Source organism: Myxine glutinosa, chromosome 4 (genome assembly GCF_964187855.1).
Source record: "Myxine glutinosa chromosome 4, kmMyxGlut1.1, whole genome shotgun sequence".
NCBI lineage: Eukaryota > Metazoa > Chordata > Myxini > Myxiniformes > Myxinidae > Myxine > Myxine glutinosa.
Window position 1 is genome coordinate 69,561,800 of NC_136264.1, and position 22,877 is coordinate 69,584,676.

A 22,877-nucleotide genomic window follows, 5' to 3' on the forward strand; every position below is an offset into this window, starting at 1 on the left:
AGCTCGAGCCCGCCCAGTGCTGAAGTGCGAGCTTTGAATAAAGACTCTTTGTTATACCAACGCGTTGTGGCCTACCTCTCTGGCAATCGAATAGTGTGTGCTCAGCACCACAGTACCTTTATTTCATGATAGAAGATGCGTTGTTTAGTCTTCAAATCCATAACATAATAGCCGGCAAAGCCAGTGTTGTCAATAAACGCGTACGTATTATGTCGAAAACCTGATTATGCCTTGGCTTGAGAATTCCGAAGCTCAATGGAGGCCGCCATCTTGCGGATGCGGAAGTATGCATAACAAATTGAAAAACGTTCAATAGGAGTTTCTTTCACCCGTCTTTGTTTGATTCACAATCGTATGCACCTCTAATTTATTATTAAAATACTTTAAGACCAACCTCGGCCCGCACGGGCCTGGTTATCTTCAACGAAAAGCGTCACCAAACACCGGAACCAATGAGATTCGAGCATTTGAAAAAATATTTCTAAAACCAAATCACGCAATGGAGGCTGCCATCGACCGGATGCGGAAGTTTGCATAAAACAATTGCGAAAAAGTTCAATAGGAGTTTGTTTCACCCGTTGTTCTTTGATTCACAATCTAATGAACCTCTAATTTGTAATTAAAATACGTTAAGACCAACCTCGTAATCTTCAACGAAAATCGTCACCAAACACCGGAACCAATGAGATTCGAGCATTTGAAAAATAATCTTGTAAAGCTTATTACGCGTTTCGGACGCTGAAAACGGCATCAAATATTCTAAAATTGACGAAGAATTATTTTTTAGAGATCTTGCGGCCATAGGGGATAGTTTTTCACGGCCAGAAATACAGTACAAGCGGTTTACATAAAGAAAGAAAGCTCGGTTTGATTAACGACAGTCACACATTGCCGTTGCAACGGCGCTATCGTCTGATCTGTCGGCACTGATCTTACTGCAAGCTAACTTCTTCTGGTGGAGGAAGCCGCCGTGCCCAGAGAGAACCAGCCCTGACAGCGACTGAAGTTAGAAGACTACACACATGCTGTGAAAACGTATGTTAAGCCCAGTTAAAATTTCTTAAAATAGGCCTTAAGCTAGCACATCGTATAGTTACTTCCTTAAGCTTCCTGTGACATTTATTGTATGTAGGTATTGGGGAGGACTGTCTGCTCTTCACTTTTACCAAGTCTTACCAGGTACGGTACCTACACCGACCTACTATCAACTACCTAACCTACTGATGCCATCGTGATGGGTAAAATAGTGGCAAGAGGCTTTGGCTTCGCCGGCTCATTGCGGCTTTGCAGTCGGGTACTAGTAGCCGGCGAAGCCGGTGTTGTCAATAAGCGCGTACATATTATGTCGAAAACCAGATTATGCCTTGGCTTGAGAATTCCGAAGCTCAATGGAGGCCGCCATCTTGCGGATGCGGAAGTATGCATAACAAATTGAAAAACGTTCAATAGGAGTTTGTTTCACCCGTCTTTGTTTGATTCACAATCTTATGCACCTCTAATTTATTATTAAAATACTTTAAGACCAACCTCGGCCCGCACGGGCCTGGTTATCTTCAACGAAAATCGTCACCAAACACCGGAACCAATGAGATGCGAGCATTTGAAAAAATATTTCAGAAACCAAATCACTCAATGGAGGCCGCCATCGTCCGGATGTGGAAGTTTGCATAAAACAATTGAGAAAACGTTCAATAGGAGTTTGTTTCACCCGTCTTTGTTTGATTCACAATCTGATGCACCTCTAATGTTGAATTAAAATACTTTAAAACCAACCTCGTTATCTTCAACGAAAATCATCACCAAACACCAGAACCAATGAGATTCGAGCATTTCAAAAATTATTTCAAAAAAGCTTATTACGCGTTTCGGAGGGTGAAAACAGCTTCAAATATTCTAAAATTGACGATTTTTTTTTTTTTTTAGCAATCTCGCGGCCGTAGGGAATAGTTTTTCACGGCCGGAAATACCGAAGTTGAGACCGAATTCACCGAATTAATCAAGAAGGAAATTTTATCAATTTTAATCTCATCCAGAATGCAAATGGTGTCATTTTGAACTAGGTACGGTACCTACTACACCTACCTACTACCAACTACCTAACCTACTGATGCCATAGTGATGGGTAAAATAGTGGCAAGAGGCTTTGGCTTCGCCGGCTCATTGCGGCTTTGCAGTAGGGTACTCGTAATAGAGGCCTGTAAGTTACAAACAAAATGGTGGCCATTTGGTTTTCTGAGGTTAAAATTGTGGATGGAGTCAGGCCAGTGAAGCTCTGCCACGGACAGACAGATCTTCAGAATGACAGACAGATAGAGCGACTGGTGGAGAATATAAATATAATATATAATGATAGATATAAAGCACGACTGTCAGTCTGTCTGTCCGTCCCCGAACTACTCTCTCCGTTTTGGGATTAGGCCCGCCAAACATTCTGTGGAATATTGTGGAGTCCTAGTGAGTGTCCTAAAATGAGTGGGAGGTTTCATAATTTTTTCATTACAATTATGATTTTGAGTTTTGACCCGTACGAGACTGCTCCTCTCTGCATGTAAACACATTCACAGGTTCGAAACTGCTCTCTCTCTCTCTCTCTCTCTCTCTCTCTCTCTCTCTCTCTCTCTCTGTCTCTGTCTCTGTCTCTGTCTCTGTCTCTGTCTCTGTCTCTCTCTGTCTCTCTCTCTCTCTCTCTACATTTGTGAACAAATTTTGTCCATGTGTTTTATTTTATACCACTTCCTCCCCCTCCCCCCCTTCCCATGCCCCCTCCCTCCCACAGATCTCCCGATGTCCCTGTTCTCTACTGTTGTACTTGTGTGCCTCCCTCTCTCTCCCCATCTTGTCTCCCGCTCCATTTATCATATGTTTTATGTCAGTTTGTTTTTTTGTGATTAATGTTAGCTCTAACATGAGCCTCGATGTTGTATACAAAAAATAAAAATTCCTGTTGAAACTTTCTCTCAAACCCGCACTTGGCAACCGTGTTGAGTGTACAAACCGGTAATGAATGAATGCAATCAGATGAGACACACTGCTTAACGTTCATCTGAGGGAAGGTGCAGTTTGTGATGTAACCCGTGGCATGCGAAGCACTAAACCCACATTTTATATGAACAGGTCAAGAATTAAAACACAGGCTAGACAGCTCAAAGGTAAGTGTGCCACCTCTGCACCATCCTGTCAGGACTATGATTACTTATTACATTGAAAGGAAAGTTCATAATCCCCGCATGCTTGCAAAATCATATAATCTGTGCTGGATCGTAGAAGCTCCATTCAGGCATTGCAAGAGTGAATGAATAATTGAATATTACTACATGGGAATTGCGTTTGTAAAAAATGGACATCCCTGGTGTGAGTTTGAACTTATCTCAAGTAAATTAAGAATCACAGTTGCGGGGGTTATGTCACTCATGGCTAATGATTTTGCTTTGATCCATCAGTGCTACAGAGTATTATTGTCCTGGAAAGACATGTCAGCCTGTGGGTAGCAAGTCAACCACTGGTGATAATTGTACATCACAGGATTTAAAACATTTAAGCAGAACATACAACTTACACATGTACATCTTTGTCTTACATTATATTTTCATTTTTGGTAGATATTCTATCTATTTATTTTCTTCTCTATTCTCAATTCGCTGAAAAATTATTATTTATTTAATACAATTATACTTTTTGGACTAAATGGCCCATGCTAATTGCCAGGCGGCCTGAACAAACATCTATCATGATATGTAATGACATTCTCATGATGTTTCTATCAGATCGCCAGACTACTCGGAGGAGTCTTTTTGAAGGTTATAAATTTGGGGGAGTTTTGAAAATTAAATTAAAGGTGATTATTTAATTAAATAGTTAAATAAATAATTAAATAAATAATTAGAATTTAAATGAAAAAATTTAAATTTAAAATTAATTAATTAAATGTAAAATTAAATTGAACACAGGGGAGTTTAGAGGTGAAGGGATGTGTGGCCCGGCTACACTAACCTTTCCATTACCTTATTTGGTGAAGTTACTATAAAAGTTAGTTCACGCTGTGACAAGTTAAAGAAATTATCCTTAAAATAGGAAGGAATAGAGAAAGAAGGAAGAATCACTTTATTGAAAGTACATGTAATTAGGTTCTAAAGAAACAAAATAACTTGTTTTTTTTCTTGTTCCCTTTACAGAAGTCAGGAAGTTGTGCTCCTCTACAGGAATTGTTGGGTAAGTCTTGCTTTGAGTGATGTTTTTTTTTACAAGTAGCAAATATGGACAGCATTATGGATATTTTAGAATTATAATGTGGAAACTGCATTGTTTGGTTTGGTGACCGCACAGAATGTAATTGGTGTTTTTACAGTCATATACTAAGGCTTCGGGCTTCCACTAATGGCTCTTCCAATGAGGAGTCTGTGTATGATTTCAGATTGAGTATTGAAGTGATGTTCTTATTTATGTACACCAACTACATACACAATTTGCACGGTTTTAACTGAGATTTGTTGAAGTTCTCACATAGTCTTGGCTACACTATTTTGACACACCATTGATTGAGAAGCACGGTGTATCTGTATGGTTCCCTCTTACTATTCCTTTATTTATTTTTTATTCGCGAAGTGATAGTTTCTCTTTTAGGATTCTTCTTTCTGTAAAGTCACACTGAGCCTGTCTGAAAGCGCCCTCCCTGAACCGCCAAATGTTTTGTCTTTCAAGACCCGGTTAAGCAGCCGCACGCCTGGCCATTTCCGCCATGCTGTCTTTTGACCGCGCCTGCCGCCGTTGTTGGGCCTGGGCCACTTGGGCTGTTCTTGCCCTCTGTGTCCCCGTTGACATGCCTGTGCTAAATTTGGCTGTCCACACTATCATTGTGAATTGGTGAACAATGGTTTGGCTGGCCTTTGGAGGCATCTTTAAAGCTTTGTCTTTGCAGCCTGGCAGAATGACTTTGAGGTCAACAGGCCACCAGTGAACATACTATTCCTGCTGAAGGCTCTTATTGAAAAACATTTAAAAAAAATTATCAGTTACAATTGTTGAAATATTTGTATAATACATTGCTTGAATACTAGACTAGAGCAGCACTCGGTAGAGCGTATACCTCTGCCAGGCTGAACAGTTTACATTTTGTAATCCACTCGTCGGCCGGATCTGCATCCATACCTTAACCAAAATGTAATCACCTTGTTTTTGTCACCTACCCAATTTATCCACCACGTTTCTTCCGAATCCGTCCATAACTTTATGAGATGTCGTGCTGTACTGTATATCGTTTTCAGCCCTATCAATGGTGAAGAATCACTTGGAAAAAATTCTCGCTTCTGGATCCAGATTCAAATCTCCACCAAAATCCTTGTCACACACCCAAGTTGTTTTGTCTGAACTCGTGCATGACTTTTTGAGATATCCTGCTGACAGACAGACAGACAGACATACAAACAGGAGTGAAAACACAACCTCCATCCACCTTCCGTGGTGGAGGTAATTATATTTAATTACATATGTTTATCAAAATTTGTAAAATTATTTTCATACTTACCATTTGCATATCAGTAATATAGCTTGAATGTAGTGTTACGGATTCGTCACTTCCGTTGTGGTGGTTTGCATCCACTGTAGATATTTCCGATTCCATGTATTATTATTGTTGTCATTTAAAGGGAATAGATATTTCTAGTTTCAAAAGTTAAAAGTTAATGTTAAAAGAAACATAAAACCGGATCGGGAACCGGACGACAAACCGGAAGAAGACGTGGAGAAAGGAGGCAGAGCGAGTGAAGTCTGAGAAGAAGCGAGTCGTTTCTTCGTCCTGAGCGGACATTGTCGAGCAAGAGTCACGAGTGAACTTTGGGTTTCCTGGAAAGGGATTCCTGCGATAGGGTTGTTATCGCTATGACTGATCAACCTGCGTGTCAGGTTTGGCGCTGGATTCCGAGGAATCATCGTTGTCATTACGTCTCAAGTACGAGCCATCAGCCATTTTGACTCGCGCGCTTTGCTCATCGCGAAAGGTCTTTGCTTCGCGTCAGCCGTTTTCACCATTCAGACGTCTATCTGGGATGTGTGTGTGCTACGCGAATTTTGAAGACAAACCTGAGGTTCGCCGATTTGGAGCGGTAAAACATTCATACCCGAGGGGGTGAATTTCCCGGTCGCCTTGTGTGCGCCTTTTTGCAGCTGTTGGCCGCGTGACCCTTTTCTGCCGCTTTGGCCGCATACGCCTTTGTGCAGTTTTGGCGGCGTGACTGAGCCTGTCATCTGAATGGGATTCGGGTTTGGATTCGACATCTTTCTGACGATCGCTGGAGGGGATCAACTTGAGCTCGAAGACGGGAATATAGTGACATTTGGGAATGTTCTTTTTTCACTCACTTGGAGCACAGTGAGTTACCTGAAACTAGCTGATGGTACCATCATAAGATGTATGTTGATTGTACTTTTGATTGCTATCATTGTTGTACTGTTATTCTTGTGTGATTTTTAATACAATATTTGTTTGTTAGTAACAATTGGTGTGGTTTCACCATTGATTTTTGACACAGAATAACACATTTTTCTGCCGTGACTCCTCTCGGGGCTCGGAGGTACACTGCGACCAGGGGGTCGGGGAGGAGCACGTAACAGTAGCAAGCCAAATTGGAATTTGAATCATAAAGTTTCAAAGACCCAGCCTCTGGCTATTTAATACCTTTGTGATCATGAATGGATTGGACCTACATTCATCCTTGGTTCAAAGAATTATTGATAAAACTTTCCATTCAGAAGAGCAATCACACAACTAACATTGAAAATAAAAACCCAATCTGTCCCTTTTTTCTTGAATGGCATTTGTGAAAGCACAAGTCTGGTGTGAGTGAGGCCTGAACAATGCATTCTAAGTTCTCGTTTATTGACAGAAGTAGAAAATCGTTTTTAAATGCCAATTGATGTCGAAAACAGTGACCTGGAAATCCCAATTGGAAGTCAAGATTGTACCGACACCACCTCATCTTCTGGGTAGATTTGTGAATTTCACTTTGCAGATTTCCCCTGACTGTTTGTGACACAATCTTGTGATATAATATGACTATATTGTACCTTTGGTGTAATTCTGTACTCCATGGATTTTTCTCTTTTTCTTTCACCCAAATCTTTTTCTAGACCTCTTCCTTCTCTGTGCCTCTTCTGCCTTTACACTTTCACTTTCCTCTCTTTGTTTCACCCCTTCCCTGTCTTCTCCTTATTATTCCCTCTTCTTCCCACCTTCCATATTCTGCGTTAATGAAGCTCTTGTAAAGCAGAGGAAGCGGGGGGGGAGCAAGAACAGGGTCATGTCATGACCTTTGATCCGGGATTTGCTTGCATCTCACAGATTTTTCAGCAAGCCAAAGAGTGACAGTGGAAAGGGCCGCAGTGTCATCAGGGCAATTTTCAAAGTCATCAGGGTCAAAAGTCAGTTGGTTTCCCTGGGGGGAATTGCACCAATGCGAGTCACTCCCAGTGGGTTAACAAACACCGGTTGTAAATCTTCGTTTATTTATTCAGTTTATTGCAACAAGGATCCACGTGATCTTTTAAACAGGAGTTGCAAGTTAGGCGTTACACATGGGTAGCTGGAACCTTGTTTGGATTAAAACCCTGTGGTGTAAAAGCTTGATTCTGATGAGCTTTTCAACGCATGAATGATCCATAAGCTCTTGTTGGACGTACGTCGGTGGGCTTTGTGCTCAAGGTTCATGTTGAAATAGTCACGCTATTGACCTGATGATCCTTTTACCCACGTTTCAACCAATAGCAAAGCTGCCGAAATTCCATGAAAACAACTGTCAACTTAATTTGCATGGTGCCACAGTCTTATGTGTTGCATAAAGCCAAAGATAGAAAGATTCTTGATTTCTGAACATGATATATATATATATATATATATATATATATATATATATATATATATATATATATATATATATATATATATATATATATATATATATATATATATATATATACACATGAGAAGTGAAACATAGTTGTCTATAACAGAACATCTGATACCAATAATTTGATATTATGGTGGTTATTTGTATCATTTCCTTAAGTGCTTTGTTTTTACTTGTGAAATCCATGAAGAGCAGGCAAGGTTCCTCCTCTAATTTTGCTTTCAAACTGCTGGAACAAGTACATTAACCAGGACATAAGCAACAGAACTGTGTACAGTAGAGTTTAAGGTGTGATGCAAATATGACCCTTGTAGGTAGAGAAATTCATGCCTTCGCCACCGAAGGTAAACCGGACGTTATGTTTTCACCCCTGTCTGTCTGTTTATTACTTGCAAAATCGAAGATTTTTCAAGTATATTGGTTGGTTGTATTTGTGGTTCTGTCTGTCTGTTTGTCTGTCTGTTTGTCTGTCTGTTTGTTTGTTTGTCACCGGCCTACAGGTCACAATTTTCAACCGACCTTCACCAAACTTCACCAAAGGGTAGAGTTGGTCAAAAGCAAGAAGCCTATTGTTTTTGGGGTCAATAGGTCAAAAGGTCAACATAGGCCAAAGGTCACCAAATTTGCTAAATTTCTAAAATCCTCAATTTTCAACCGATTGACTTGAAATTTGAAGACCACTTGCATATCTGGTCACTGAATTCAACCACCAAGTATTTTTGAGGTCAACATTGGCCAAATGGTCAACATAGGCCAAATTTCTAAAATCCTCAATTTTCATCCAATTGACTTGAAATTTGAAGAGGACTTGCATATCTGGTCACTAAATTCAACCACCAAGTATTCTTGAGGTCAACATAGGCCAAAAGTTCAACATAGGCCAAATTTCTAAAATCCTCAATTTTCATCCAATTGACTTGAAATTTGAAGAGGACTTGCATATCTGGTCACTGAATTCAACCACCAAGTATTCTTGAGGTCAACATAGGCCAAAAGGTCAACATAGGCCAAATTTCTAAAATACTCAATTTTCATCCAATGGACTTGAAATTTGAAGAGGACTTGCACATCTGGTCACTGAATTCAACCACCAAGTATTCTTGAGGTCAACATTGGCCAAAAGGTCAACATTGGCCAAATTTCTAAAATCACCAATTTTCATTTGATTGACTTGAACTTCTAAGATGATTTATATATATGTTCACTGAATTCAACCACCATCTATTTTTGAGGTCAACATAGGCCAAAAGGTCAACGTAGGCCAAATTTCTAAAATCCTCAATTTTCATCCAATTGACTTGAAATTTGAAGAGGGCATGCATATCTGGTCACTGAATTCAAGCACCAAGTATTCTTGAGGTCAACACAGGCCAAATTTCTAAAATCCTCAATTTTCATCCAATTGACTTGAAATTTGAAGAGGACTTGCATATCTGGTCACTGAGTTCAACCACCAAGTATTCTTGAGGTCAACATAGGCCAAAAGGTCAACATAAGCCAAAAGGTCAACATAGGCCAAATTTATAAAATCCTCAATTTTCATCCAATTGACTTGAAATTTGAAGAGGACTTGCATATCTGGTCACTGAATTCAACCACCAAGTATTTTTGAGGTCAACGTAGGCCAAATGGTCAACATAGGCCAAATTTCTAAAATCCTCAATTTTCATCCAATTGACTTGAAATTTGAAGAGGGCATGCATACCTGGTCACTGAATTCAACCACCAAGTATTCTTGAGGTCAACATATTCCAAAAGGTCAACATAGGCCAAAAGGTCAACATAGGCCAAATTTCTAAAATCCTCAATTTTCATCCAATTGACTTGAAATTTGAAGAGGACTTGCACATCTGGTCACTGAATTCAACCACCAAGTATTCTTGAGGTCAACATAGGCCAAAAGGTCAACATAGGCCAAATTTCTAAAATCCTCATTTTTCATCCAATTGACTTGAAATTTGAAGAGGACTTGCATATCTGGTAACTGAATTCAACCACCAAGTATATTTGAGGTCACCATAGGCCAAAAGGTCAACATGGGCCACATTTCTAAAATCCTCAATTTTCATCTGATTGACTTGAAATTTGAAGAGGACTTGCATATCTGGTCACTGAATTCAACCACAAATTATATTTTAGGTGAGCATGGGCCAAAAGGTCAACATAGGCCAAAAGTTCAACATAGGCCAGATTTCTAAAATCCTCATTTTTCATCTGAAAAATCGTCAATTTTCATCCTGTTGACCCGAGCTTTGATCAAGATTGTAAATTTTAATCTTCATGAAATGTACAATTTGCTGTATCAATGGAAAACTTTTGGGGGGGGGGGGTGGGGGAGGGCGGATTTTGCAAGTATCGTGCTACGCATGACGTCTTCTTGTTTGTCTGTCTGTCTGTGAGCAGGATACTCTCAAAACGTTATGGATGGATACGGATTAAACTTGGTAAACAGGTTGGGTGTGTGACAAGGACGAATTGATTTGACTTTGGTTAACATCCGGAAGCGGATGCGAGAAATTTTAAAGTGATTTTTTTCACCATTGAGAGATAGGGACAGAAACTATATGTATATAGCACGATACCTTAAAAAGTGGTGGACGGATTGGTGGACAGTTTGGGGGAGTGACAAGGATGAATCGATTCGATTTTGGTTCAGGCCTGAATTAAGATCCAGGCTATCAGTGGGATTCAAAACGTAACTATTCAGCCTGGCAGAGGAGGCATGTGCTCTATGCGTCGATTAAGTTAATACGAATACCCTCTGTCGTACCATCTCTCATCCCTCAGATCTGCAGGCTGCTTTACTGTCTGCAGACCTGGATAAAATCACTAGGTGGTCAAAACACTTGGAACATGTCTTTCAATCTTGACAAATCTTACGCTTACTCCTCTCTGGCCTTGCATCCCCTGCTCTGTCTGTGCTCTGTCCCTCCCTCCCCTCCCCCAAATATTTCTGCAGGGCACACAAGGTCTGCTAGCAACCTTGTTCTGGTGAAACTGCCAAAACCAAAATCATTCCTCTTTTTCCCCGCCTCTGGAAAAAAAACTCGCCCACAATCTCTTCAATCTCACTCTTCCATCCAGGTCTTCAAAACAGCTGTTCACCACCATCTCATATCTTCCTCCATCCAAAACCATGATCACTTCTACCCATGTTAATCCACCCCAAACCAACCTCCTTCAAATTCCCTGTTTTTTTTCCTGAAAGTTTCTGTCGTGTCCATCTTGTTTATCCCGTGTGCACTGCCGCAGCAATCTCCCTTCCACAGATCTCCCGATGTCCCTGTTCCTCACTGTTGTTGTGCTTCCTTCTCTCACCACTCTTGTGCCCTGCTCCCATTTTTATATGTTCTGTGTGCCAGCTCTTGTAGAGCTTCAACAACGTATACAAAAAAAATTGTCAATGAAGGTGAATATGAATTTTTTTTCCAATTATATTCCATGGGCCTAATCGATCATATTATGAAATTTAGCATTGATCTGTTAAGTGGTTCTGGAGAAGACGATTTTTAAAACGTTTTTATTTTCAATCCAATGTGGCCACCAGACCACATGACCGATGACATCATAAATTTAATTCTTCACTCACATCGGGTCGTAGATCAGATATATGAAGCGATTTTTTTGAAAAGGATTTTAATTAAATCAATGATGGCTGGAATACCACTTCACCGATGATGTCATTGCTATCATGCGATATACCCTATGGTGAGTTTGACATATACCAATTTTCTTCAATGTCGGTTTTTTTTTTTGGTTTTTTTTTGGTTTTTTTTGTATACAAGATCGAGGCTCGTGAAGGAGCGAACATTTATCACACAGAAAGACAAACCGACAAACCGACACATAACCGACAAACCGACACATAAAACAAAAAGCATCGGGAGCGGTAGACAAGATGGGGAGAGAGGGGGAAGGACACAAACACAACATTTGAGAGCAGGAACCGAGAGACATGGAGACATCGAGAGAACTGTGGGAGGGAGAGGGCTTTGGGGGGGAGGCATGGGAAAGGGGGTGGGAGAGGCATAAAACATATGGACACTGCCAGGACTACCAGGAAAGAAGTTGGAATTACAAACAAGGTGGATCTCGGGTGAATTAGTGGGGGTAGAAAAGATCAAGGTTTTGGATGGGGGAAGATAAGAGATGGTGGTGAACAGCTGTTTTAAAGACCTGGAGGGAGGAGTGGGATTGAAGGGAGTGTGGGAGTTTGTTCCAGAGGTGGGAGAAAAGAGGAATGAAGGAGTGAAGGTGAGCAGAGAGCCGAGATTTTGGCAGATTTTGGCTTCGGTTTCGAAGAAGATGTCCAATTTTTTCCCTTTAATCCAATATGTGTGCCATACCATGTGACCTATGACCTCAGAGTTCAATCGGCCAAGTGGTTGCAGAGGACAAAAAGTGAAAATATATAGATGTGGACACACACACACACACACACACACACACACACACACACACTCACACACACAGGTGTTGCAACAGTCTCGCAACTTCAACATTGCATGCCTACACTACCAGACTCCTATACTACCAGCAGATAATTTTTCAGGAGGAATGTAAAAGTTGGTCAAAGTTTTGGCTGAAGGAACAACTTGTGAGAGAGACAACAAAAATCATTAATATCGATTTGCAAATTTTATTCAAATATTTGCCTAGCAATCGTAATTGTAACAGACGATGATAAATATTGTGTTTTGAACTCAGAATTCCCGAGTATAGTATATCAAAGGCAATGTTGGAGATAAAATGCAATTTCAGATGGATGGCTACACTGTACTCTGCAGTATGGGATGGATAACATTTCCACAATGAAAAGCCCAATTCATACTAACCCTCACCATAATCTAACCATAACTCCTGACAAGCACCACTAAGTCTTGGGTAGTGTTACATATTTATGTGAATGTATGTGAATTACTATTCCGGGCTTTGCTTATCAATGTGTAGTCGATTAAAGGTTGTTGTGATTAAAGGGTCAGGAGCCCTTCTGAGAAAAAGGAGACCGGAAACGGAAGAAGAAAAGACACGAGGTCCTGGAGACGCGACGATTCTTCTTCTTCCTCGCCAAGCTCGGACGCGAGCGGTATCGATTGAGCAACGTAAGAGAATCGGCGTTTCAAAGCCCGTCTGGCGAGAGGAGTTACCGGGACGTGTAACTACCCTTTGACACATCAAGTCACGGTGGGTTCGTGCACGGAACCAAGCAGCTGGCACAGTTCGCCTCGCCGTCTACAAGGCCGCGTACGGGTCGCACCTTGGGCCGCGCGCGCTGGGCAAGCCGCGTGTTGCTTTGCCTGCTTTACATTACCCGCTTTGCTTGGCCAGGAGGTGCGCGCTGCAGCCGTTGTTCCCGGTACGGGACGTGCCCGGTGAAAGCACGTCAGGAAGGGTCCGTTCAACCGCCCACGTGCGGAGATCGAACTACAGGAGTACGGAGACATTGTGAGAGACATTGACCACGGAGGGAGTCGGGAGTGGGGCTCACGTGAGGAATGTATAAGATGGCCATCTTAAGAGTTAATGTAGATGAGTTTACATCTTTGTACTATTGATTGCTGATTGTTGATGGTTAATTGCTCGGGGAATACATCATTGATTATTCCGGATCCTTGGTGTGGGGTTTTTTTCTTGGTTGGAATTCATATTGATTGCGTCACGAAAGAGCATACATAATAAATCTTTCTGGCGGAGTTCCTCTCACGGTCCGGGGGTCACCGAGACCAGGTAGTCACCGGGAGGACCACGTAACAGTAGGCCTATACCATGACTGCAAACAAAAATGTTTTGAGGCCTTATGACCAAAATAATATCTATGCCTCACCAAATCTTGCAAGATGTTACCTCGTTAAATGTCATGTTCAATATGGCACTTACGAAATGATGTAATCTGCACAGATTGATCGGCACGCATGCGCAGAAACCCCTCTTAATGAAGTCATTCGGGGTGGCCTGGACATATTTCAAGTCTCCCAGATAAGGATTGTAGAATGAAACGACTAAAAAACTTTTATAGCAGCCCAAAATACTTGTAGACGTACCTGCGAGAAAGGGGTGTGTTCTGCACAATGAAACTTCCTGATCCCCAACTCATCCATAAAGTTGACATCTTGCGGCCCATATTGCAAAACTAGCCAATGATATGGGCCCCGTGAAAGACGGCTGAAGGTTCGCAGATGTGTGCGATATCTAACCAAACCTCTGTGCCTCTTAACACTGATTGGGAAGGTCATATCTAGTGCTTTTTGATGCACAGGGTAAGTTTAAAATGATGATATTTACTATTAATCATGTTTGGGAGGAGGTGGGGGTGACAGTGGGAGTGGGAGTTGTGTGGGATGTGGGTGCAGTTATAAATATATTTTAAAAAATAGTTTGTTTCCGGGCCACAAGAGAAATTATACTAGAATTTTGCATCTGTTGGTGAAAGGCCGATAGCTAATATTCTATCAACAGGAAATGATCGCAACCCGACTCCTATCATCCACAGATATTTCTTGTATATCCTGTTTTTCCGTGAGTACAATTTGCATTCAGGAACAGAACAGCTGTTCCTGGTGGTCAACCATGTTGAAATTGCCACTCTATCGTCCAAATGCTGAGAATTATGTTTAAAAGACGATGGCAAGCTAAAAGTTCCCGGCTATCCGAATCGATCAGTGTAAACACATACACTAAATATCTCATTTTGCATTAATACGTCATTTTGAAAGCCCCGTATTGTTCAGCAATAAATTTGATTTTATACATTATTGAATTCCTGCCTCCAGTGCAAAATTTTGTTTTTACCTTTGCGACGTCACTCCTCACCATGTTTTTCTTTCTCACTACACTTTAGTTTAAATTCCCCCTTCATTGTTCCTCTTCGCCCCTTGCTTTGAAAGGATTATAAACGTTTGTGTGCAGTTTCCAAAAACGATTTCCCCTCTAACGAGATTACCTGTTGCTTGAGGAGTCTGTGAAAAAGTGTTGGGTTACGATGCTGCGTTGTCGCTCATCTTTGCTTTCTACGTCGGTGATGCCGCAAACAACGAGAGCAATGGGAGTCAGAGGAAAACCGTTTATTCAAATTTTCGTCCCACAGTGTAACTCAGCACAACCTTTGGATTATATAAGGTTGCTATTTGGCAACCCGCAACCTCCTTTTACAGCTGCCCGTGTGGTTAGTGGGTGAATTGGTGGGTTAACAGCTGTTTCAGAAAGTGTTGCCATTGCAAGGAAGTCAACCCAACATATGGCAAAGTGATCTTCCTCTGGAACAATACACTCATTTGAATTTTGTTCGAATTCCGTCCAAAGTGTTCCTTCATGATGGGTTATTTATGCCTGGGTTTGAACCTCGGCCCAGCTACAAATGATCACCCTGGTATTTTGTACTCAGGGCGATGCATCAATGTGCTCGTCGAAGGGGCATTCGGCTGGTGGACTCGTCTGACAGAGCTGGTCGTTTATGGATGTTAAACATCCCGTGCTGTCTTTCGTGAACAGTCGGCAAATTATCGCAGGCACTCTGAACGAGTTCCAAGTTCTTGCCCTGCCTGACCACTGCTGTGAAGGTAAAGGCAACCTACCCAGTGTAACCTTTGCCATGAGGCACTGACCCTGGAGTCACACAGACTCGCATAAAGCCAGAGAGAGAGACAGTCTGTGTCTGTTTGAACTTTTATTATTACCTCCGCCACCAAAGGTGGGTAAAGGTTTATATTTTCACCCCTGTCTGTCTGTGAAGATATCTCAAAAAGGTGTGGACGGATTCGGACAAAATTTGGTGGAGAGGTTGAGTGCATAACAAGGATGAAATTATTCGATTTTGATGAAGATCCAGATCCTGATCCAATAACTTTTTAAGTGATTCTTCACCATTGAGGGATCGGGCCAAAAACAATATATAGCATGATATCTCAAAAAGTTGTGGACGGATTCGGATGAAACTTGGTGTACATGTCGGGTGTGTGACGAGGACAAAATTATTACATTTTGATGAAGATCTGAATATGGATCTGGATACTAGAATTGTAAAGTGATTCTTCACCAATTTAGTGAAAGGGCCAAAAACGATGTTATGTTGCATGATATTTCAAAAAGTTGTGGCCGGATTCGGACAAAATTTGGTGAATGAGTTGGTTACGTTGGTCTGCATCCAGATCCGGCCTATCAGTGGGCTACAACATGTAAACTGTTTAACCTGGCCGAGGTATGCTCTCTACTGAGTGCCGTTCTAGTTTTTACCTCACCTGGAACGAAATTCAGGTCAGGGGAGCTTATGCGATGGCGTGTTGTCAGTCCATCTGTTCGTCTGTTCGTCCGTAAACACTTCTTTTTTTTTCTTCTTTTTTTTTTGTATACAAGATCGAGGCTCGTGAAAGAGCGAACATTAATCACACAGAAAGACAAACCGACACATAAAACATATAACATCAGGAGCGGTAGACAAGATGGGGAGAGAGGGGGAAGGACACAAACACAACATTTGAGAGCAGGGACCGAGAGACATGGAGACATCGAGAGATCTTTGGGAGGGAGAGGGCTTTGGGGGGGGAGGCATGGGAAGGGGGGATAGGAGAGGTATAAAACATATGGACACTGCCAGGACTTCCAGGAAGTAGTTGGAATTTTAAACAAGGTGGATCTGGGGTGAATTCGTGGGGGTAGAAAAGATCAAGGTTTTGGATGGGGGAAGATAAGAGATGGTGGTGAACAGCTGTTTTAAAGACCTGGAGGGAGGAGTGGGATTGAAGAGAGTGATGGAGTTTGTTCCAGAGGCTGGAGAAAAGAGGAATGAAAGAGTGAAGGTGAGCAGAGAGCCGAGATTTCGGCAGTTTATCCATCAGAGGGTTGCTGGCAGATCTTGTGCGACCCGTAGGAATATTTGGGGGACAGAGCACATAGAGAGCTGGGGGAGCAAGGCCGGAGAGGAGTCGGTAGAAGACAGAAAGACCACCAACCTGCCTGCGGTGAGTGAGTGAAAGGCCCTCAGAGATAGCTTCATCGCGGAAGATTCCAATGATTCTGAAAGCTTTGGTTTCAACAGCGTGAAGCCGAGCTAGGTGTGAGGCAGGAGCACCGGCCCATAGGGGAGAACAGTATTCCATTGAGCTGCGGATGAAAGCCTTGTATGTGGTGAGGAGCTCAGGTGTGCCTAGGAAGGACTTTGCATGACGGAGGATGCCCAGTCGGCGACTGGCTTTGGAGGCCAGCTTGGAAATGTGGTTTTCCCAAGAAAGATCATGGCAAATAGTGAGACCCAAAAGATTGAGCGACAGAACTTCTTGGAGAGGATTGTTGAGAAAGTAGATGGGAGGGTTGTCCAGTCGATCTTTTCGGAGAGACATAGTAATAGTGTGAGATTTGTCAGGATTGAAAGACATGTTCCACTTGTTTGACCAGTCTGTGATTTTGTCCAGGTCTTCAGAGAGTGAGGAGGCTACAGACTGCCGATCTGAGGGAAGAGGAATGGAGCGGCAGAGAGTGGAGTCATCAGCAAAGAGATAGAGAGGATTTTCCAGAGAGTCAGAGAGATCATTGATAAAGACCAGAAAAAGCACAGGGCCCAGAACACTGCCTTGGGGAACTCCAGCCTGAACAGGAAGGGGAGATGAGAGAAATCCATTCAGGGCCACACGTTGACTACGACCAGAGAGGAAGTCCGCAAGCCATACATGGAGATTTCCATGGATACCATAGGAGGAGAGTTTGGTGAGCAGAGCTGGGTGCCAGACCGTGTCGAAGGCACGTGATATGTCAAGGGAGACAGCTCTGATTTCCTGTTTGGCATTGAGGACCTCCATCCATTGTTGAGACAGCAGAAGCAGCATGTCCAGAGTAGAATGACCAAGTCTGAATCCAAATTGATGATCGGAGATCAAGCCATTGGAGAAGAGGAAGGATTTGATGTCCGAAGCAATGATGGATTCCATGACTTTGCTGATAATTGGGAGCAGGCTGATTGGTCTGTAGTTGCAAGGATCTGTTTTTGCACCTTTTTGTGTAAAGCGGTGATGTTTGCTGATTTCCAGGATGCTGGCAGATGACCTTGAGCAAAAGATCGGGTGAAAAGAACAGAGAGAGGGTGAGATAGAGCGGCAGAGCAGGATTTTAGGACCCGTGGGCTGATGCCGTCTGGTCCAGTTGCAGAATCAGAGTCGAGGTTAGACAAAAACTCCTCCACCTTGTCAGGAGAGAAGGACACAAAGTCCAGGAGCAGTTGGGTTCGACTGGGAAAGGTGGGAACAGAGAGAGATGGGTTTGGGACTAAAGATTTTGAGGCAAACACAGAGTTGAGGCATTCGGCTTTGTCACATGCGATGTCAACTGTGTGGCCATTTGAGGTAAGGGAGGGGATGGAGGGGGAACAAACACCAGAAACGGATTTGACCAGGCGCCACCAGGATTTGGAGGAAGGAGACAGGTTTGAGAGTTCATTCTTGAGTGTGGAGAGATAGTGCTTCCTGGCACTCCTGAGGATAGACACACACTTGTTCCGAGCTTGGTGGAAGGAACTGAGATTGCCTTCAGTTGGATTAGCCTTCCAAGAGGCAAAGGCAAGTTGTTTCAGGGCAACTGCCTCACCACAGGATTCAGTGTACCATGGACGGGATGAAGGGTAAAACAACTGAAGACGAGATGGGATAAATCTGTGCATGAGAGAGAGCAGTTTGCTTTGGAAGAATTCCCAGGAAGAATTGATGTCAGAGGCAGTGGAGATGGGAGACCAATCCAGACGATTGATGGCTGCTTGAAGACCGTCCCAGTCGGCCTGAGTGAAATGCCAGACTCGTCGACGCTGAGGAGGCTCTCTGAGAATGGCCAGAGAGATGTCCACTTTGACAAATTTTGATGATGATTTTGATGTCCACTTGAAACTACTTCTCCGAAACCACTGATGGGATTGCGACAAAACTTGGCATAAATTATATTTGTTGTGTTGTGACTACATTTTGTTCACTGCATTTAAAAAAAACGGGATCTAAGGAGGTAAACCGGGGTGCTTGCCCCCCCAAATAGGTATGTTTTTTTGTTTGTTTAAAGTCTTATGATTATTTATGTTTGTATAATTCCACATGCTACCCTGTCTTCTAGCAACCATTCAAATTGGTTTAAAATAACTTTAGTCGGTGCAGTGTACTGTTTATTCTACCAGGTGAGTGCCAGGGGTATTGCCCCTATGTTGTATGTCTCCGCCCATGAAGATGGACGGAGGCATTATGTTTTTGGGTTTTCCGTCCGTCCGTATTGGCTAAACCTCACTTTTCTCAGCAACTACATGTCTGATTGAGACAAAACTTTCAGGGTCGCAGCGACACCCATGTAGAATGTTTGTATGATAATTGCGGTCATAGGTCACGTGGTATAGCAGCCATCTTGGATTAAACACAAACAATTAAAAAATGATTTCTCGGAAACTGCTGAATGGAGAAACCTGAAACTTGGCATATTGTCAGGTACTCTCAATGGGGAACAAAAGCATGATAATGATGGCATCATCGGCAAAGTTGTATTCCAGCCTTAAATGTTTTATTCAAATACCTTATTCTAAAAATCTGTAATTGCATGCACCTGATCAATGACCCATTTGGATTGAAATATCAAATTTATGACATAGGTCACATGATTTGGCAGCCATATTGGATTCAACCTGAAACCTTAATAAAACATCTTCTCCCAAACCACCAAAGTGATCGACTCAAAACTTTACTTGTCATCGACTAGGCATGGTGATTAAAAGCTGATCGCAAAAACGTCATCGGTCACATGGTGTGGCAGCCATATTGTATTGAAGGAAAATATTAAATCATTATTTCTCAGAAACCGCCTACCCTATCGATGCAAAACTTTACAAATGTCATCTAACACCATTGCTGCATGTAGTTTGAAAATGATTATGTCATAGGTCATGTGGTTTGGTAGCCATCTTGGATAGAAAAACGAACCTTATCCGATCAATACGAAACTTCACAAACATGATCCCCTACCCATATATCTGCAGAGTGTACATTTTTATGTTTTATGTCACATGGTTTGGCCTTGTCTGGTTCTTACTTCTTAATATAAGTGTAATCCTTGTCTGCTTATTACTTAGTCTGTCACATCACTTACTTCATTTTCTCCAGTTGTGTTGTTTGTCCACCGGTCCTTCAAGATGGCAGCCCATCTCCATCTAATGTTGCCCTCCATACCTACCCACAATCTCGTGTTTGATTACAGATCTACCCCTTTGTCCACTGGCAACTTCCTCTGTCCAAACCTATCTTGTTTATACATGCATCCCTTGTCTGTCATGTTACTATTACCTTATAAGATTTATTTGAAACATGTAATCATTTGCAAATAGAATCCTTTATAGCATCAGCATTTTCAAAGTATTGTCCACTACGGTTATCTGCTGTCGGTTGAAGGCTTAGGATAATGGGCTAGTGTTAGGAATTTTGTCAAAAAAATTTTTGGCAAAAAAACGCTTTGGCAAAAAAAAAAACTTTTCCAAAAACGTTTTTCTTTGTCTCTCGGTCTCCTGCTATGTGTGGATAATCGAATAGTTTGAGGTCATTAAGTTCAAGAGTATGACATCATAGTCGATCAGGAGGTTCAATAGTACGAGACCTGAAATGTCCTAGGGACCAATGTCCGTGGCTTTATAAGACAAAGTGTATGGAATTCTTTCTTGAATGCAGATTATTTTTCTTTATGACATTCCATTATTCTTTATGGCGTCATATTATTGACTGACACTTTTTTAGGTGTGACGTAGTACAATTATGATTCGATCTTTGGCAACCCGAGAGTTGTGCCTCCTTTTCAGCCTCACCATGTTGATAGTGGGTGATAAAATATTTTAAAAGTCAGACATGTAAAGAACCTTGATCTTTTCTACCCCTGCTAATTTCACCACAAATCCACTTTTTTGAAATACCAACTTCTTTCCTGAAAATCCTTGGTGTCCTTGTGTTTTATACTTCTCCCACGCCCCCCCCCCCCCCCTTCCCACGCCTCCTCCCCCAAAGCCCTCTCCCTCCCACACATCTCCCGATGTCCCTGCTCTCAAATGTTGTGTTTGTGTGCTTCCCCTTCTCTCCCCATCTTGTCTACCGCTCCCTCTTTTTATATATTTTGTTTGTCTGTTTGATTTTTTGGTGTGATAAATGTTAGCTCTTCCACGAGCCTCGATTCTGTATACAAAAAAAACAAAAAAACATTGGGAGTGTTGGGGTAATAAGAAGAAAGCACCATAAGTTCATGTTTGGCTGGCATGGTGTAAGCCCATAAAAATTTATAGGTGATTTTAGCCTGCATTTAATCAAAGCCAACCTCATGTGATTTATAATACACAAAAACCAGGCTGGCTGGATTAAATCATCCAAAGGTGAAATAGTGTGACTCCGAAAGGAGTTAAATGAAATCGTATGGGCAATGTGGCTTCTCACCTGAGATGAAATGCAAGCTTTTTTTGACTCGTGCTTGTTGACTGAGCAGGAGGCAGTGATAGAGCACCACTTGAAAAGGTCAGGCCCTCGCCAGAGATCCCAAAGCGGGGCACGCGACCTGAAAAGGCTGCCCGCCTGCCACCTTTGACCGTCCGCCCCCACCTGTCACCTGAACCTTAAGTCGTAAATCTGGGCCACGGTCAAGCTGCTCCTTCCCACTCGGCGTTTCCTTTTGTACGTTGGCTGCCGATGACAGGGATTTGTCGTCATCCACAACGGATGTCGTGCTATCAGATTCCCAGTGATGTTTTCCTACTCCAACAGTTATTGGTGAACTCCCTTCTCCGATTAGTCTGGGCAACTCCACCAAAGATTTCCCCAAAGGATGAAACCTCATTCATGGCGATAGTAATTAATATTATATGTGCTTTGATATTCTTTAAAACAGCCCCATTGCAATGACATTTGTACAAGTACCACGTAATTCCAAAAAGCAAAAGACAGCAGGTAGGATAGCATAGAGGTGAACACTCTCAACTCTAACCTGTCTAGTCTGGACTTGAATTCTGACTCTGCTATAAACTGCCACCCTGGTGTTTCGTGGGCATGGTGAGGCATCAATGTGTGCGCCGTCCCTTGCATGAACGTTTACTGGAGGACCTGTCTACCAGCGCTGCACGTTGGGTGGACGTTAAGATTCCACAGTGTCCTTCTCAAAGAGTAGATGAGCTGTCGTTGCCATTGTGGAACAAATTCCATATCCCTGCCACTTTCGGTCGAACATCAGGGTTAAGCCAACTGGTTCCTGAAAGACTGGGGCTAAAACATTCCCTGGCTGATCCAATGCGAAGGTGTCAATAATTGGGGCTGTTGAAAAAGTCGTAGTAGTTTTAGACATTATGGTTCGTCCAAAGCATCGCACTATTGGTGGGGAAGAATAATCCAAAATAATCATGAGCACAACACTTGAAAATAATTATGAACAAGGGGTAGAAGCAGTAGAACACAACATGAAACTAGAACGCACTTGATAGAGAGTACACCTCCGCCAGGCTGAACATTTAACGTTTTGTATACCACTGATAGGCCGGATTTGCATCCGGTCCTGACCCAAAATCTAATCGGCTTGTTCTTGTCACTTACCCAACTCATCTACCAAGTTTTGTCACAGGTTGTCCAGAATTTTTCGAAATATCGTGCTAGATATCATTTTGGGCCCCATTACTGAATGGTGAAGAATCACTTTAAAGATTTAAAAATTCTCTGATCCCGATCCAGATTCAAACCTTCATCAAAATTAAATCAATTCTTCGCACACACAACCTGTCCACCAAGTTTCGTCCGAATCTGTCCAAAACTTTTTGAGATATTGTGCTATATGTCGTTTTTTGCCCCATCACTCAATGGTGAAGAATCATTAAAAAATTAAATAATTCTCATATCCGAATCCATGTTCAGATCTTCACCAAAATCTAACCATTTCGTCCTTGTCACACTCCCAACCTCTCCATCAAATTTCGTTTGAATCTGTCTGCAACTTTTTGAGATATCCTGGTCACAA

The 22,877-nt window shown here is 42.1% G+C and overlaps 1 protein-coding gene across 4 annotated transcripts in view; it reads left to right on the forward strand.

Annotated features, from left to right (window-relative positions):
- Positions 1–22,877, forward strand: part of LOC137424734 (rho GTPase-activating protein 7-like) — a 313,201-nt gene that overhangs the window by 127,259 nt on the left and 163,065 nt on the right. For all 4 annotated transcript variants that reach the window (XM_078775875.1, XM_078775876.1, XM_078775877.1 and 1 more), the window contains one exon: positions 4,173–4,209. In XM_078775875.1, coding sequence (XP_078632001.1) covers positions 4,173–4,209 — 37 coding nt within the window. The remainder of the gene's footprint in view (positions 1–4,172; positions 4,210–22,877) is intronic.